The sequence below is a fragment of the Puma concolor genome, chromosome B3 (genome assembly GCF_028749965.1).
Source record: "Puma concolor isolate L17-30 chromosome B3, mPumCon1.1.hap2, whole genome shotgun sequence".
NCBI lineage: Eukaryota > Metazoa > Chordata > Mammalia > Carnivora > Felidae > Puma > Puma concolor.
The window spans coordinates 120,422,845-120,439,522 of NC_141672.1; the positions used below are offsets into that span (position 1 = coordinate 120,422,845).

Sequence of the window (16,678 nt, forward strand, 5' to 3'; positions counted from 1 at the left end):
TTGATCGCCCCAGGTATCTGAGTCTGTAGTCACCTTGCGGCTTTTACAAGTAATGCCTGCCACTCTTCCTGCCTGATTTCCAAGTTAATGGAAAAATAGAGGTGAGCACTTAAGACATACACAATAATTTGCAAATAAAGTCTACTCTACCTCTTCTTGTTTGAAGGTAGGAACTGGAAACCTCTGCCACTTTTTAAATAAGACAGGCCTCTGCCACTTTTTAAATAAGACTGCCACTGCACTGGGACAAAGGCAAGTAAAATATCTCAAAATTTTCCTATCATTTTGAAGATGATTTTTCTTCACTGGACATGGTCTTGTTTGCTGTAATCTTTTATTGTTTTCCAGAGTTCTGACAGTGCTGGTTCATATAGTTGCTATTGGTTTTGTTGGGGAACAAGAGCTTAGATTGTCCTAGTCCACCATTTTGCTGGTGTCACTCAGGTCACTTATTTTTCACTCCTGTCTGTAATTGTAGTACCATGACAAGGCCTTCAACAGAGTATGTTTTAGATACATATATGGTGAATTTTGGTTAGACTTGTAAGTACTGTGTAAATGTTAAGAAAATTATCCTCACTCTAATCAATGTGCTTATTTTTTATTAAAAAAATTTTTTAATGTTTATTTTTGAGAGAGTATGAGTGGGAGAGGGGCAGAGAGAGAGGGAAAAAGAATACAAGGCAGACTCCAGGCACTGAGTTGACAGCACAGAACCCAATATGGGGCTCAAACCCATGAACCATGAGATCATGACCTGAGCCGAAGTCTGATGCTTAACCGACTGAGCCACCCAGGCACCTCTGATCATTGTGTTTAAAATTAAAGTTAAGGAATTTATCAATCTTGCCTTTTTTGCTGGTTGTGAGGACAGTTTACATAAACTTTTAATGAGACGAAAATGCTCCATACCCTCCTAATACCAAATATTAAATGAAGTTTATTGGATTCTGCTAATGTTTTCTACTTTACAGTAGCATATATTCTTGTAACTTCTTTTACTGTGTAGGGTAGAAGTAAAATATATAAAACAAAAATAACATGTTTTGCAAATATTTCACTATTTATATAAGGCCAATATTACAATAATTTTCTGTTAATACATTCTTTACATAATGTAGAATTTTGTTCACTTAACAAGGATGTTATTACTAATGCTTACTATGTTTTATTTTAGGATTTTCATTAAGCAAATTCATACTCAGTTTCTACAAATGAAAGTCAAGTCAGTCATCTAAACATCTCAATTTCCAATCAAGAGGATTTAGTCTTCTGTTTCCAATAAATCTGAATTTATGGTGGTGCTAATCTGGTTAGATTGTGTGGGCACAAAATGCCGAAAGTAGTTTTATTTTTTTGTCAAAAATTTCTGTAGAACGTATGGAAAATTCTCAGATTTGTAAAAGGGTTTCACATTCTTTGTTCAATGTGTTAAATTAGCAACATATTTCTGTGGCATTGTGATCTCTCCTCCTTCATTTGTGGTTTAATTGATTTGAGTCCTTTCCCTTTTCTTTTTGGTAAGTGGCTAGGGGGCTATCAATTTTGTTTATTCTTTCGAAGAACCAGCTCAGTTTTGTTCATGTTTTACTGGTTTGGTTTGGTTTGGTCTGATTTCTGTATCATTTTTTTCTGCTCTAGTCTTTATTATTTTCCTTCTTTTGCTGGCTTTAGGCTTTATTTGCTGCTCCTTTTCTAGCTCCTTTAGGCATAAGGTTAGGTTGTGTACTGGGGACCTTTCTTGCTTCTTGAGATAGACCTGAATTGCAAGGTACTTTCCTCTTAGGACTGCCTTTGCTGCATCCGGTGTTCAGATGGACTGTTGTATTTTCATTTGCTTCCATGTATTTTATTTCTTAATTTCCTGATTAACCCATTCATTCTATAGTAGAGTGTTCTTTAACCTCCATGTATTTGTGGTCTTTCCAAATTCTTTCTTGTGGTTGATTTCAAGTTTCATTGCATTGTGATCCAAAAATATGCATGGTATGATCTAGATAATTTTGTACCTATTGTCAGTGACCAGCATGCGATCTATTCTGGAGAATGTTCCATGTGCCTTTGAGAAGAATGTGTATTCTGCTGCCTTAGGATGAAATGTTCTGAATAACCTGTTAAGTCCATCTGATGCAGTGTCATTCAAAGCCATTGTTTCCTTATTGATTTTCTACTTAGATGGTCTGTCCATTGTTGTAAGTGGGGTGTTAAAGTCCTCTACTATTATTGTATCATTAGCAATGTTTCTTTATGTTTGTGATTAACTAATTTATATATTTGGGTATTCCCCAATTGATCTTGATGGATAGACCCCTTAATTATGAGATAATGCCCTTCTTCATCTCTTGTTATGGTCTTTGGTTTAAACTCTACTTTGATGTAAGTATGGCTCCTCTGGCTTTCTTTTGACTTCCATTAGCATGATAGATGGTTCTCCATCCCCTTTCAATCTGGAGGTGACTTTGGGTCTAAAATGAGTCTCTTATAGGCAGCATATAGATGGATCTTGGGTTTTTTTTAATGCCTTCTGATACCCTGTGTCTTTTGATTGGAGCATTTACTCCATTTACATTCAGAATGATTATTCAAAGATATGGATTTAGTGTAATTATGTTACCTGTAGAGTTGGTGTTTCTGGTGATGTGCTCTGGTCCTTTCTAGTCTTTATTGCTTTGGCCGTTCCCCCCCCCCCCCCCCCCAAGTCTCCTTAAAATTTCTTGCAGGGCTGGGTTAGTGGTCATGAACTCTTTAGTTTTTGTCTGGGAAACTCTTTCTCTCTCCTTCTAATTCTTGCTGGATAAAGAACTCTTGGCTGCACTTTCTTCCCATTTAGCACATTGAATATTTCCTGCCACTCCCTTCTGGACTGCCATGTTCAGTGGACATGTCTGTTGCTAACCTTTTGTGTCTATCCTTGTAGGTTAAGGACCTTTTGTCCCTAGCTTTCAGAACTCTTTGTATTTTTTTTTTTTGTAAGTTTCACTGTGATATGTTGTGGTGCTGACCTGTTTTTGTTGATTTTGAGGAGAGTTCTCTGTGCTTCTTGTACTTAAATGCCCGTTTCATTTCCCAGATTAGATAAGTTCTCTGCTATCATGTGTTTGAATAAACCTTCTGCCCCCTTTTCCTGCTCTTCTTCTGGGACTCCTTAGATACCGATATTTCACTCTATGGAATCCTTGAGTTCCCTAAGTCTTTCTTCTTTATCACCTATTCTCTCATCTGCTTCTTAAATCCATGTTGTGACTGTATCCGGTCAGTTTTGCATTTCAGTTATAGCATTTTTTATTTTGTCCTAGTTTTTAGGTCTTTGATCTCTGCAGCAAGGATTTCTCTGGTGTCTTCTATGCTTTTTTCAAGCCCAGCTAGTAATCTTCTGAGCAAGTTCCTGGCTGTGATTTCTTCTTTACCTTTCTTTTGGGGATAATTCCTCCATCTTGTAATTTTGCCTATGTTTCTGTATTTTGTATGTTTTGAAAGCTTGTTATGCTTTCTGCACCTGAGAGTAAGGCTATATTAAAAAGGAGTCATACACAGTCCAGGGCCTGGTGCTTCAGGAAGGTTTCTGGTGTATGCTGTGTGCACTTTGCTGTTGTGTTTTGGCTGCTCTTTCCCACTTGTCAGTCCTCAACAGAGTTCCTTGCTTACAGTGGGAAGCGTATGGACCTTTAACTAGGCGTACTTTGATTTAAGATAAGCATGGTAAAAAAAAAAAAAAAAAAAGCTTCATCCCCAAAAAAGAGACAATGTAAAGGAATGAAAAAGCCAAAGAACTATAAACCTGATTCCAAAGAAAGGGAAAAAAAAGGAAAAAGAAAAAAAGAAGCCTGAATCAAACAAAAAAAAAAAAAAAGAGAAAAGGAAATGAAAAAACAAAAATCTGTAAGTCTGATTCCAAAGGAAAAAAAAAAGAAGAAAAGAAAACAGTAAGCCTGACCCTATTTCCACCAGAACTGCAGGTGAGGCTTTGAAGCACTCTATTTTCAATTCACTTGGTACATGCAGAGTACTGCCTATGCTGGTCTTCTGGAAGAGAGGCCTGTTGTGCTCAGAGTCCATTCTGCCCTAGAAAGTATGCAGTTGACAGGCACAAGGCAAGGGGGTTTGGTGAAAGTGGGTTCTGCCTCCACTGGGGGCCACTGTGTTGCTCTTTGAATCCCACCGGGTTGGTGTTGACGAAAATGTCACCACATTCTCTGGTCCTTCGACAGGGGATCTCACACCCCCCACTGTTTAGGAAACCCTCACATAATAGGGCAGTTGTTGCATCCTGCCTGTCGTTCTTTGATATGCACCTGGGACTCAAAATCTTAAAGGACCTGGCACCATGCAGACTCACCCCTCTCTCCCTATCCTGTAGACAGTGTTGTTCTTTGTCCCAGAAAAATTCCCACACCTGTGCAATGCATGGAATCTACGATGTAGCACCGCAAAAAGCTGCAATTAGGTTATCTGCCCTCAGCCCACACCTCTGCCCCCTATGAAAGGCGTTTTGCTGACACCTGCAGTCTTTTGTGCAATTAAGGAGATCCTTACATTCCGCTATGCATCCACCAGCTCCTTCTGCCTCCCTGAGAGCATGCACCACAGCTCCCCTCCAGAGAAAGTTGCATACTTTCTAAACCAGAGTTTGAGCTCCACAGTTTGCAAAAAACCTGTGCCACTCAATAACTCTAGCTCACCCACCCGTTCATGGTCGGGAGAGTTCTCTTATGCAAATCCGACGCGGCACTCTGTCATCTCCTTTCTCTCCCTTTTGCCTCTCCCTCCCCTCTGTGGCACCACCATTTTTCTCTCCCCCAATTCACTTCCACGCCCTTGCACCTGCCAGTCTCTGTCCAACTGTGAAAATACTTCTGCCAGCCTTCAGATCAATTTTCTGGGTGTTCCAAGTGATCTGACCTCACAGCTATATATGAGGGAAAAAGAAAGCCTAGCTTCCACCTACTTCTCCATCTTAACTCCTTCCCAAGAATACCTACATTTGCAGTATAAATCAATGGCAAAGCTTTTGCTATCTGGCCTCTTTTACAAGTTTGAGAAATTGCTGTGTTTGCTAATAACCCAGTTTTAGAGATAACCCAAGTTGAGAGAACTATAAGCAGTGAAGTGGCCCACTGAATGCCCTTCATTGGTATAGATCATGGTGGATTATTATGCAGCATGTCTGTTTCTTGATCTTAATCCCAAGAAATACCTTTCCTCCTTTTCTTTAGATCACTATGCTTCCTTAGATGGCTTATAAGGAGTTTAGTTTTACTGGGATGAAAAATAATCAAAATCTATTCCTTGAAGCAGTGTTTTGCAGGGCAAATTACGGCAAAATTGTACTTTGAAAACATAAAAAGAAGTATTTTAAATGTCTTGATTAAACCATCCTATTAGTCTGCTCATCATCTGAGAGAAGGCAGTTCCGTGTATGAAGACACTAAGAGTAACTGTGTTTCTCGTGTGCATGTGTTTTTTCAAGTGTGATTTTTTTCCACTTTCAGAAATGACTATATGAAAGATGCCATTTCTAGGAATTTAGTATGTTTTTAGCTGAAAAAAAACTCTTTAATGCTTGCTTTTAACACTGGTCTTTCAAAATTGTAATTAATTCATTTTAACTTTGCTTAAATTCCTGTACCCTTCCATGGAACATCATGGCCTCTAGAGGCAGCATATATGGCTTCTATTTTCACCAGTACTACTTTTATTTCTATTGGGTCAACTTCTCCCCTTTCTGTTCTGCACCAAGATTACAACCTTGTAGTCAAATGAATTTACCATTCATAACAAGCCCCAAAAGCTCAGCTATACAAAGGAATCCTAGTAACCTCACATACTGTATTGAAATGATCTTGCAGCAGACTCTCCTTTGGAAAGTAACAAAACATTCTGTAGGAGTATTAATTTGAAAAAAATAAAATAATCCATTCAATCATCATGCTTATTATGTTCATATTTTTAGTTTTTCAAATTCTTTTTCCTCTACCATTCAACCAACTCTTGTTAAAATCAAGGATAAAGAAAATTTACAAAGTATTTTCCTTATGTGCTATGTAAGCACATCCAAAGATGTGCATTTTGAATATTGCCTATTTGATAATGGATAACCAATGTCAAATAATAGGAAAGTTTAATAACTAAATATTAATATTCACAGATTAAAAGTTTGAAAATTTTTCTTTGGATTTTCTTCAGGAACTAAGATATGGGATAACCATAAAATGAACATTTAAGTATTTTTATCATATATATAAACAGCAAAAGAAAGACCTTTTAGCATAAAGACTGAGAAAAGTGACTACAAATAGAAAAGCAGGAAGGTTAATATTTTTGATTTCACTTACCTTGCAAGTTTTATACTGTTCTGTCAAAACCACTAATGAATACAAAGTGCCCTACATTAGTTATATCATACCGTATTAGGGATAATATGCTAATATAAACATCTGTTGTAATGAAGCCCTGGGGAAAAAAACACTGGCTGAGGCAGGATTGATGTTAATTTCAATCTTGTAAGACAGTCTGAAGATGGGCAATCCGGGTCACTTATGGTAGCACTTCAACAAAACTGTATAGCATTCCTGGGATCCTTCTGTGTGGTTCTCTTCCCCAATAGTGTTGCCTCTTCTGGAGAGTCCAGGATAGCTCGCTACCAGATCCACTTCCAAGCAACAAGCTTGAGAAAGGGCAAAAAACTGTCATATCATTTTGAATGAATGACCCCTGTCACTTCTCACATTTCACTGACCACAACAGTCAATGGCAAGAGAGAATGGGAAATATCTTTGTTATGGCAGGCATGTGCCTAGCTGAAATCAAAGGTTCTATCACTATATGAAGAAAAGCCACTGGGGAAAATTGGTGTTCTCTGAACCTATCTCATTTAGACATTAGCATAATTAGAAATATAAACCTAAAAAAGTCATTCTGGGAATACAGCAGGATTTACTAGCTGACTACCATTCCAGGCTTTCTTTTCTAAAGTATTAGTTTACTTCCATCATTCACTCACCAAAAGCAGTGATGTACAAAACACTGAATGAGCTTCCAAGGTACATTTTATTGGTATAAGACCAAAATAAGGTGATGTAATTGTCTGGTCTGCCAGTTCTATATAGAATTAGGTGAAAAGGATTCTTCTTTTACAATTCCTTCATTGAGGGAAAAGGAAATGTTTTCCTTATAAAGTAATAAAATACTGATTAGTCTTGGCAATTTATTTGACTAAGCAACTTCAGGGTACTAGAACAAAAATAGTTCTTTAATTTTTGTCAAATAAGTAAAAAGTAATAATTTTGTTACAGCTTCTAAAAAAATCGGTAAAACTGTAAAGCAGAGAAAGATTTCTCAAGCTATTCATGTATGTTTCTCCTTCATTAAGGGAGAAAAAAATGTCTTCATGATTTTGCTAAAAGATCTAATAGTTCAGAGGTAGTCATGGAATGTCTTAAAGCTCCATCCTATTGATGAATCCTCTTTCAATCTTCCTATGCAGAAGACTATTTACATCACATTACATAGCAGCTACATAATCCAGTACAGTATAGCCATAATTGGTTTGGCGCAAAAGCTCTCAATTCTGTGTGCATTATGTAAGGTACAAAGTTGTCCATCTAATTAATTAAAAACTACCCTGGATATAGTCAAAGCTATAAAACTGATACATATAAAGTTACTATTTTTTTTTTTGAAATAGACATATCCCAATTTCCATTTTCTAGGAAAGGCAGAGCCCAAAAGTTTTATATTGTGAAAGCCACTTTACAGATGGCTTTATTTAGATGACCCAAGATGAATCAGTGCCATTATTGTTGTATAGCTGTGAAACAGATCATCATCCTTCACCTCATTACATTTCTTCAATATGAAGTTCCCAGTGACTATGCGATCACATCCAATTTCTCCATTTCCAAAGAAGCCAAATAAAGGAACACTAGGAAAAAACTTTCTGAACGCATCAGCCTCAACATTCCCCTTGGCTCTGTAATACTGAAAACCCCTGCCAACACATGCAAACATGAAGCCAATGGTATTCTGTTCCGGGATGCTGGCAGCTTTGAGGCGCTGCATTGCAGCCTCAGCAGTCTTCTCGTCATTGACCTCCTCATTGAGAAGCACGGTGGCACTCTGGATTCGGTGTCCACTAAATGACAGTCCAACCACACCAGTGGCATCAATATCCAGAGGGTTTCTGGAAATTCAATTAGAAAAGTGTGGTGATACATCATGAAACATATAATGAGAATATAAATTTTAAAGTGTAAAGAAAACTCCTGATCCACTGGCTAGCCTTTAACAGCCTACGGTTAGTCTAAGGCTCACCATCCCAGATAGGAGGAGTGTACTAGGGGTTAACAATGAAACTATTAATACATTTAAAAGAAGCAGATTCAGGGAATCTAATTCAGGGAAGCAGATCTGTGGAGAAGTATGCAACCATTTTTTTAGTCACAAGTTCAAGGGGGCAAATGCATCTCCACAAAGATTTCTGAAACCCATCCTGCATTTTTAGAAGGCTATAAAGTATCCTTAACCTTTCTCACTTTCTTAAAAGGAAACTTAAAATATTATTCATATATACAGTGATATCTATTAAATAAAGCTTTCTGGTATTATTTACATTTTTGGTATTTTTTCCCCCTTACCTTGGTGTCCCATTCTAAAAAAGATATATTAGATACTTGTTCAATCATGGACAGTAATTTTATTAAGAACCTGTAACTCCAGAAGTTTTAGCTTTAAGTTGTTTGGTCCATAAAGAAACATAATTACATTGCTATGTCTTATTTATTACTTTCAGCCTACAATTCAGCTTAATCTAAAGGTAAAAACATGCTTTTGTTTATATTTGCCTTTTTTATGTAATATTTTATCCTTACTAAAACAAATATAAAGTGTCAAAGTTATAAAACATAATATAGTGAACACCTATACCTACAGGGAAAAAACAAATACCTTATATTTCTATCACGTTTATCAACATGTGAGTCGGTGAAATGGGCAAGATTCACTAGGTTAACAAGAAACTTAACTGAAAAAGCTTAAGAGGACTAAGATAGTAAGATTAGCTTAGTAGCAAAACCAGTTACTGAGGGGCAGAATCCACCTTATGAAGTCCTCCACTGCTCCTTTAACTTTATTTCATTTCCTCTTTGGCATACAATTGCAATGTGTATTGTCAATATCTTGCCCCAAAGAATTATTTACCTAGCTTTTTTTTGGTGAGGTGGTATATCTGGACACTATTAAAACAGAGTCTCGATTTATTCAATGGCTTCTCTTACCCACGGACACAGTATGAAGACCACATTACAATTAATGTGTCATGTAAAGGTTAATTGTTCTTGAGGACTATTACCCATAACAGGTATAAAAAGAAGATGACAACGAACCATGCTAATAGACTTACGTCTCAGATGCTAAATGTCTGAACTGAGACTGGCATTTCAAAGGCAAATGAGGTATTAAATCATCACTGCCCTACTGTATACAATTTAAAGATAAAAGCAAAGACACAGAAAATCAGGCAAGAAGAGAAACAATCACAGATAATTACTGAGAATTAGGTGTGTTTATGCATGAAATCCAATGTTTGACATCCTGCTTAGAATTCAGTGCCTCAACTTAGCTACATTTGACCCCTGAGCAACACACATTATCTTATATGTGGATTTTTCTTGACAAGTACAAGACTGTAAATTTGTTTTCCTTATGACTTTCTTAACATTTTCTTTTCTCTAGCTTTCCATATTATAATACATACATACATGTGTTAATTGACTGTTCATGTTATCAGTTAAGACTTCCAGTCAACAATAGGCTAAGTTTTGGGAGAGTCACAAATTATACATGGATTTTCAACAGGGGTTGGCGCCCCCCCATCCCCTGCATTGCTTAAAGGTCAAATATATTTGCTCTTCTTGACTCATCAGAGGAGCCTTTCAGAAAGGAGATTATAACTGGGATTATTTACATTGCTTGCTTTTAAAGATACTGATCTCTAACGGTCTGTTGACACATCGCCACTCTAGTATCCAAATACTAACCACAAATATAGTGAGAAATGAATACTAGTGCTTGCAGGAAGCATCAGGGGATAACACATTCTCATTTTCCTGCTTTTGGAAACTGATGATATTCATGTTCACTTAATTAGTTCAAACTCAGAAACTACTACATACTCTCATTCAAAATGCAAAGGGAGTAATGGTGCCCAAAATAACTGAGCAAATATTTCACCCTCAAAAGCAAAAGCCTTGGTAACAAAATCAAAGATAACACAAATTTGACACCTTTTGAAAAAAGGCTTTCAAAAAGATCTAGTATAGCATTTCCCAAAATGTGTGCCCATACCAATAAGCATCCAAGATGCTCCACAGAATGGATTTGAGAACTGTCACAGTAATATTCCCTCTCTAGAAGATTTCCATAGCACTGAGTATGTCAGAGGCTCTAAGAAGTTTTACCATAAAGCTTCACTGTTTCGCCATGCATTTCCTTCAGAGGAGGAAACAGAACTACAGAGGAAGTTATTACTGATATTATATGGAGCACAGAGATGTTGTGGGAGATACCAGTAGACAGTCCTGAAAATTAATTTTAAGGAGAGTAGGAGTCCATTTAAGTTATTAAAAGACAACATATAAATTTCATTCTTCAGTTGTAAGAAGAATTATGTAGAGTATTGTATAATGGAATGAACCGTTAGCAATTCTATAAACATGTGTTTTAAAAACCTGGGTAAGAAAAATCTGAGGACATTTCTGGGCATACATGGGAGGAATCAGAAGCACATGAGACATACTTGTCAGAGGTCAGTGATGCCAGGTTGTCTACCTGGCCTCCAGCCAAGATGACATTCATATCACTGAAAGTGCTGACTACTCGCTGCAGATAATTACTGGCTCCCACCTTACAGCAATTATAACCAAACACCAGGACCACACGAAGCTCAGGGTTATCTAAAAGACCTGCAGAGAAAGGAAGAGCAACAATGAAAGACAGCCTCCAAACACGAACTTGAAACTTCATCACTATCTTATTTTCTACATTTTTGCAAAATGAAATGTTTCCGCTACTGACCTGCACTTCTAGTTATGTGCAATTTAGTATTTAAACTGTCCAGTTCCCCCCCCTTTTTTTTTTTTTTACAAACTTTAACACTGTTTAAAATCTTTGTTGTAATTTTCCCCATTAAAAAAAACTAAATGGCTACTTGAAAATAATACAATCAACACTCAACACAAATAAGGAAGCAGCTATGTAACTGAGCAGCATCCATGGTGGACCTTGGTGTAAGCCATCTCCACACAGGCCACCACCTAGAATGAAAGGGAATGTTGGTTTACACAGAACAGAGTTAGCAATAGTAATAATAAAGATTCAGAGAAAATGGAGAAAAAAGGCACCAAACACCTGTCATGTATTTAATGGTGGTCTCCCCAAAAATGTATCCACATCAAATCTCTGGAACTGATGAATGTAAACCCATTTAGGAAAAGGGTTTTGCAGATGTAATTAAGGACATGGGGAAGAGATCATCTCTTATTATCCAGTTAGGCTCTATACACTATAGTAAGTGTCTTTAAAAGACCTATATAAGAGACACAGACATAAGAAGAGGCACTGTGACCACAGAAGCAGAAACTGGTGTGATACAACCATGAGGTATAGCAGTGGCCACCAGAAGGTGGAAGGGACAATGAAGAGATTCACCCCTGTAGCCTTAGAGGGGAGTGGAGCCCTTTCGACACCTTGACTTCAGACTTTTAGCCTCTTGGGACTGTGAGAGAATAAATTTCTGTTGCTTTGAGCCACCAAGTTTGTGGTAATTTGTTACAGCAGCCTCAGGAAACCAATACACCATGAAAATACATATGGGCCCTATCCACCTTTTCCAGGAAAGGAGGGTGGGAGAGAAGATGCTATAACTATAAGAAACTCTTTCCAAACCAAGAAAATGTTCAATTCTGCAGCCTAAGAACAAAAAACAGCTTCTGTTAGGGGGCAGTATAGCCCAACAGGAGATAGGCTGTACTCCTGCACTCCCCCACAAATTCCCTGGCTTTCACCTGAGCCTCTGGACACTGTAAAACTATCAATTTGAAATTTTCTGGCATTATCAAACAGGTAATAGGACAGGAAAAAAAAAAATACCTAACCCACATTCTCATCCCTGTTTCCACTGACTCAGCCACATGACTTCCATCTTGGCAGACCTAAGGTGAATATTATCAGAAATATGACTCACTTAAGGAAACAGGTGTGGGGGGAATGATTATTTACTAACACCAAATATTGACTTATCCAGGGAAATTTCCTCCAGTCTACTTCTATGTAAAAAAATTTTTTTTAATGTTTTTATTTAGTTTTGGGACAGAGAGAAAGCATGAGCTGGCTGGGGAGGGGCAGAGAGAAAGGGAGACAGGAACCGAAGGGGGCCTCTGTGTTGATAGCAGAGAACCTGATGCAGGCCTTGAACCCATGAACCGCGAGATCATGACCTGAGCCAGTCAGATGCTTAGCCAACTGAGTCACCCAGGCACCCTTCCTCTTGTCCACTTTTAATTCTCTCCACAATAAATCACTGATTTGGAGAGTGAAAAGGATATTAGTATATAAGTCCAGTACTTTCATGATACTACACACCCTAAGCCATTACTAAAGGGTCTTTTTTCCCCACAAAGAGCAGCACATTTTGAGAGAATGTTTTTTTGTGTTCTAAAATGAATATCCAGAGTTGGAAGAGGGCTGTGGGATGAACTGTCTAGTTTTACTTTACAAATAAGGACTGCTAATCCCAGAGAAGTGACCAGCCCAGGAGAATAACATGGCAGGCTATAGATTAAAACCCACATCTCCTCTCAAGAGTTTTAGGTTTCAGAAACCTGAAGATTTCTAAATCTCTAACTTCCCTATTGTTTTCTAAGCTCTAGACCCTCTTTTACAATTGCCTACTAAACATTTTCATCTGAGCATCTAAAGGCACCACCCTCACTTACTTAACAAACACATACCCAGTGCTTTCCACATCTTCCTCTGGTGATACTGCTCTGTAGCTGAACCTCCCACACATAAACCTAGAAACTACAATCACTTCCCCCTATCCCAACTTAGAGAACAAATCCAGCTTAGCCCAGTCTGGCTGTCTGACGGAGCAGATGGGTCTGTATTTGACCAACAGACCATCCAGAGCTTTAGATATGCAACAGAAGAGGGAAGGTACAACTCAAACTCCTTGCCACTCAAAACTGAAATGCCTACAGTACACTTGCCTGACAAGACCACCCAGCTCTTTTTGAAGTAAATCTTGGCACTGCCTTCGGTCTTGTTTCAGTTCACCTCTGTGGGGAAAGAGGACGGCCCTCTACTCAGGACAAGTATCTTAGGTCTTTCAACTTTAAGAAAGCACACCAGCCATTTCCCTAGGTGAGCCGCTTATTGGGCAGGTGACTATATTTATTATCCAGTCCAGCTATTAAAAGATGCAATCTCCAGTTCATTGTTACCTGAAATTCAGCTGTGAGATCTAAGTCACAGCAGAACGAGCGCCTAAAAAGAGCATGTGGGCCATTCATTCCTTTAGCAGATCTAAATATTAGATTAAGCAGAAAGCTCAGTAACCAGACCTCACTGCTTTGGACTCTACCATTGCTTTTATTGATGCCATTGGTGTTCGCAGAGTGACCTAAGAAACTGCTTCAATCCAGTAGAAGAATTTATCTCTGTTCTCAAAAAATTGGGAAGAGGTGGGCTGCTTCTGCTCTGGCTTAGCCAACCTGTGGACCACCTCTAGCAAATGCTGATGGTATGAATCTTGTGTATTACCCTCAGCCTGGGTTTCACTGTGTTCTTCCTACATGTCCCTCAATTCAGAACTCCTCCACTGATACTGTATCTTTGTAAGCTGCCTTAAATTAATTTCAAATAAGGCAAAATATAAACTTATCATAGCTAAGATAAACTAGAAGGCTAAAAGGAAATTTAAAAAATAAGATAAAATCTAGACACCAAGACCATGTCAGATTCAGGAAAATCAAAATAGGAAGAACTATTCCAAAGTTAGGCCAGGACTCCTTGGAAATGCTCTGGGTCTGCATGTCCAGATTTCTATTCTTTCTAGAGAAGCCATTCTCAAGACAACTATTTTATGATCTGTTTGAAAGTGATGGGATCTAAATGCATGTAGAAAACCTACTTCAAAGTACAAGTCTACGTAAAATGAGGCTAATATCATGAACAATTCATGGACCAAAGCTGAGATTTTTAGCACCACTTCCCCCGGCCCCAGGATAGGATACCTATCTTTTTCACACTAGGGGAGGGAAGTATGAAGTCAGCCCAGTAAGGATGTGGGTTCTGGAGTCAGACCAGGGTCAGAACTCAGGCTCAACCGCTTACAAATGTAGAACTCTGAGCAAGGTTAGACTTCGCCAAGTTCAGATCCTTCCTCTAAAACTGGGACAGGAGCAAGTCTCAAGGGCAGTTACAGTCATAATAAGATAATGTCATAAAGCAGCACTTATTCAGGGGCCTTGTACCCACCACAGGCTCAATAGAGCATAGCTAACAAAACACAATCTGGCTAATTTAGTGAGGGCCCCGACCATAAGTTAGATCTGTTTAGCCAAATACTGAAATGATGAAGCTAAGGCAACATTTCCCCTTGAATTAAATGCATCTAAAGTAAACATCAAACTTAGAGGGAGGGGAAAAGAAGCCTTGTATCCTATCCTCAAAACTGACTGGGGGTCACCTGTGTTGTTCTGGCTTTTGTGTAGTCATGTTTTTGAGATGTACCTTATCCACAAATATCTCTGGTGGTATACAGTAAGAAGCTGTCCCTGTCCACAGACATGGAGCCTGTGGCACAGGGGCTGGGGGTGGGAGGCACGGTAGGCTGGGGCTGTATTATGCACCACTGTGACCTGGGAGTCAGCCCCCACCGGCCTGTTAACAGTTTGTGTTTTCTAGCCCCTCTTGCTCCCACAGCTGAATGACGTCTACCACAAGGGCAGTAAAACCTAACAGAACACTGGCACCACCTTCCTGTTACTTAGACTTTCTCAAGGGCTGTGAAACTTCTAAAACAGAGCAAGTTCCATCACGTAGGTTTTAGCAACATCTTTCTCTGCTTTGCACCTGATCACTGTTGGTGTCCCCCTCAAGATTCTCTATGAAATCTCTAGATAATTTAAAAATATAGTCCCTCTTTTTTTTTTTTTTTTTGCAATCTGACTTAACAAATAATTTAGTTTTCACCTCTCTCAGTTGCTGGCAGAGTTCAAGAGGAGTAGTCAATGGATCAAAAAGTGGTAAGCAGAAAGGACCTGAACAACCCACAAAGTAGATCATAACATCATCAATGTAATAGCAAACTCAGCACTTCCGCCAGGCACTGTTCTAAGCACTTCACAGAAATTCACTTATTTAAATGCCCACCAGAACCCATTATGTACTGTTAACTCCTAGAAAGTCTATGAGAATTCAACATCTTCAAAATTCACAAGAAAATATGCAAATTGTACCACGATTACAGGACTTGACTCAGACCAAACATAAGTAATAATAAATACACACTTCCAGAGTGGCTACCCAGAAGGAACTGGTGTTAGTAGGTTACAGAACTGACACTTCCCCTCCTCTCCTTCAGGACTTCCTCTTGTGACCTCAAATGTAAAAACTAGTGGAAAATCTTTTCTAATATCAGTGTCTACAAATAAAACTGTAACCCAGAAAATCACTGGGCCCCAGGAGAATGTCAGAATGATGGGTTTGTAAAAGAGAAAGAGAATCACAGGTGTGAGACAAGTGTCTGATAGACTACCCACCTCAAGGAGGACTGCCTCAGATTCCTCCATCTTCTTGAGCACATAAAAGACAATGGTCCAAATTTAAAAATACAGGAAATGTGGCCATAAAATAGTATGGAATGAATACAGATTATCATCTCAATCTAAGCAGAGCTTCAATTTACTGAATACCATTAACAGGATAAAAATGATGCCTTGGAATTAGTCAAAACTGCTAACAGCAAACGGCTCTGGAAAGGACACCAGTAAAGAATGCCTCACATAGCAGACTAAACATGGGCCTGCTTTTCCCTTTGGTTTGTGAGGCCTATACTTAGTACTGTAACGCAAACAAGGTCTTACAAATCTAGTAAACTATTTTATCATAAAATGGAAGGTTTTTTCTGCTCAAGATTTTGGCTCTCTCTTGTAATATGACAAAACTAGGCTTCTAGCTTTAAGTAGTGCTATCATCAGGACCTCAGTCATGGTTCCCAAGGTGCTATGGGACAGAGGAGAGAGTATGCCCAGGAGGCACCATCCTCACTTACGGAAAAAAGAGCTAACACACAGAAGGTCTGGCAATATGACCTTCAGCAAAAGCACTGAATTAAAGGCCAAACGAGCCTGTCTAATGGAGTCGAATTTTTTCTTAATCCTGCTCCTCTTGCCCCAGTGTTCTCTATTTCTGTTCTCTGAAGCACCAGCACCCCACTCTGTTAAGCACAAAACTCAAAGTTATCAATGAGTCATTCAGTCTTCCTTCTCATTTCATATCCAATGATCTGCTAATTTTCTCCACTCAATTTCCTGAACTTCATGCTCTGGTATTATTTCTTGCTTAGACTCTTGCAGGGGGGTCCTAACTAGTCTCCCTGTTTCCAGTATCTCTCCACTAT

The 16,678-nt window shown here is 38.6% G+C and overlaps 1 protein-coding gene and 1 long non-coding RNA gene across 10 annotated transcripts in view; one reads left to right on the forward strand and one right to left on the reverse strand.

The window, feature by feature from the left end:
• Positions 1-209: 209 nt before the first annotated feature.
• Positions 210-1,313, forward strand: LOC147580346 (uncharacterized). Its single transcript, XR_015252813.1, has 2 exons — positions 210-444; positions 1,178-1,313. It is a non-coding gene; the product is annotated as an uncharacterized LOC147580346 (long non-coding RNA).
• Positions 1,314-7,028: 5,715 nt separating this feature from the next.
• Positions 7,029-16,678, reverse strand: part of FBXO22 (F-box protein 22) — a 31,386-nt gene continuing 21,736 nt past the window's right edge. For all 9 annotated transcript variants that reach the window (XM_086711303.1, XM_086711301.1, XM_025919447.2 and 6 more), the window contains 2 exons: positions 10,793-10,958; positions 7,029-8,179 (listed from right to left, as the gene is read on the reverse strand). In XM_086711303.1, the coding sequence (XP_086567429.1) occupies positions 7,762-8,179; positions 10,793-10,958 (584 nt within the window). In that variant the 3' untranslated portion in view covers positions 7,029-7,761. The remainder of the gene's footprint in view (positions 8,180-10,792; positions 10,959-16,678) is intronic.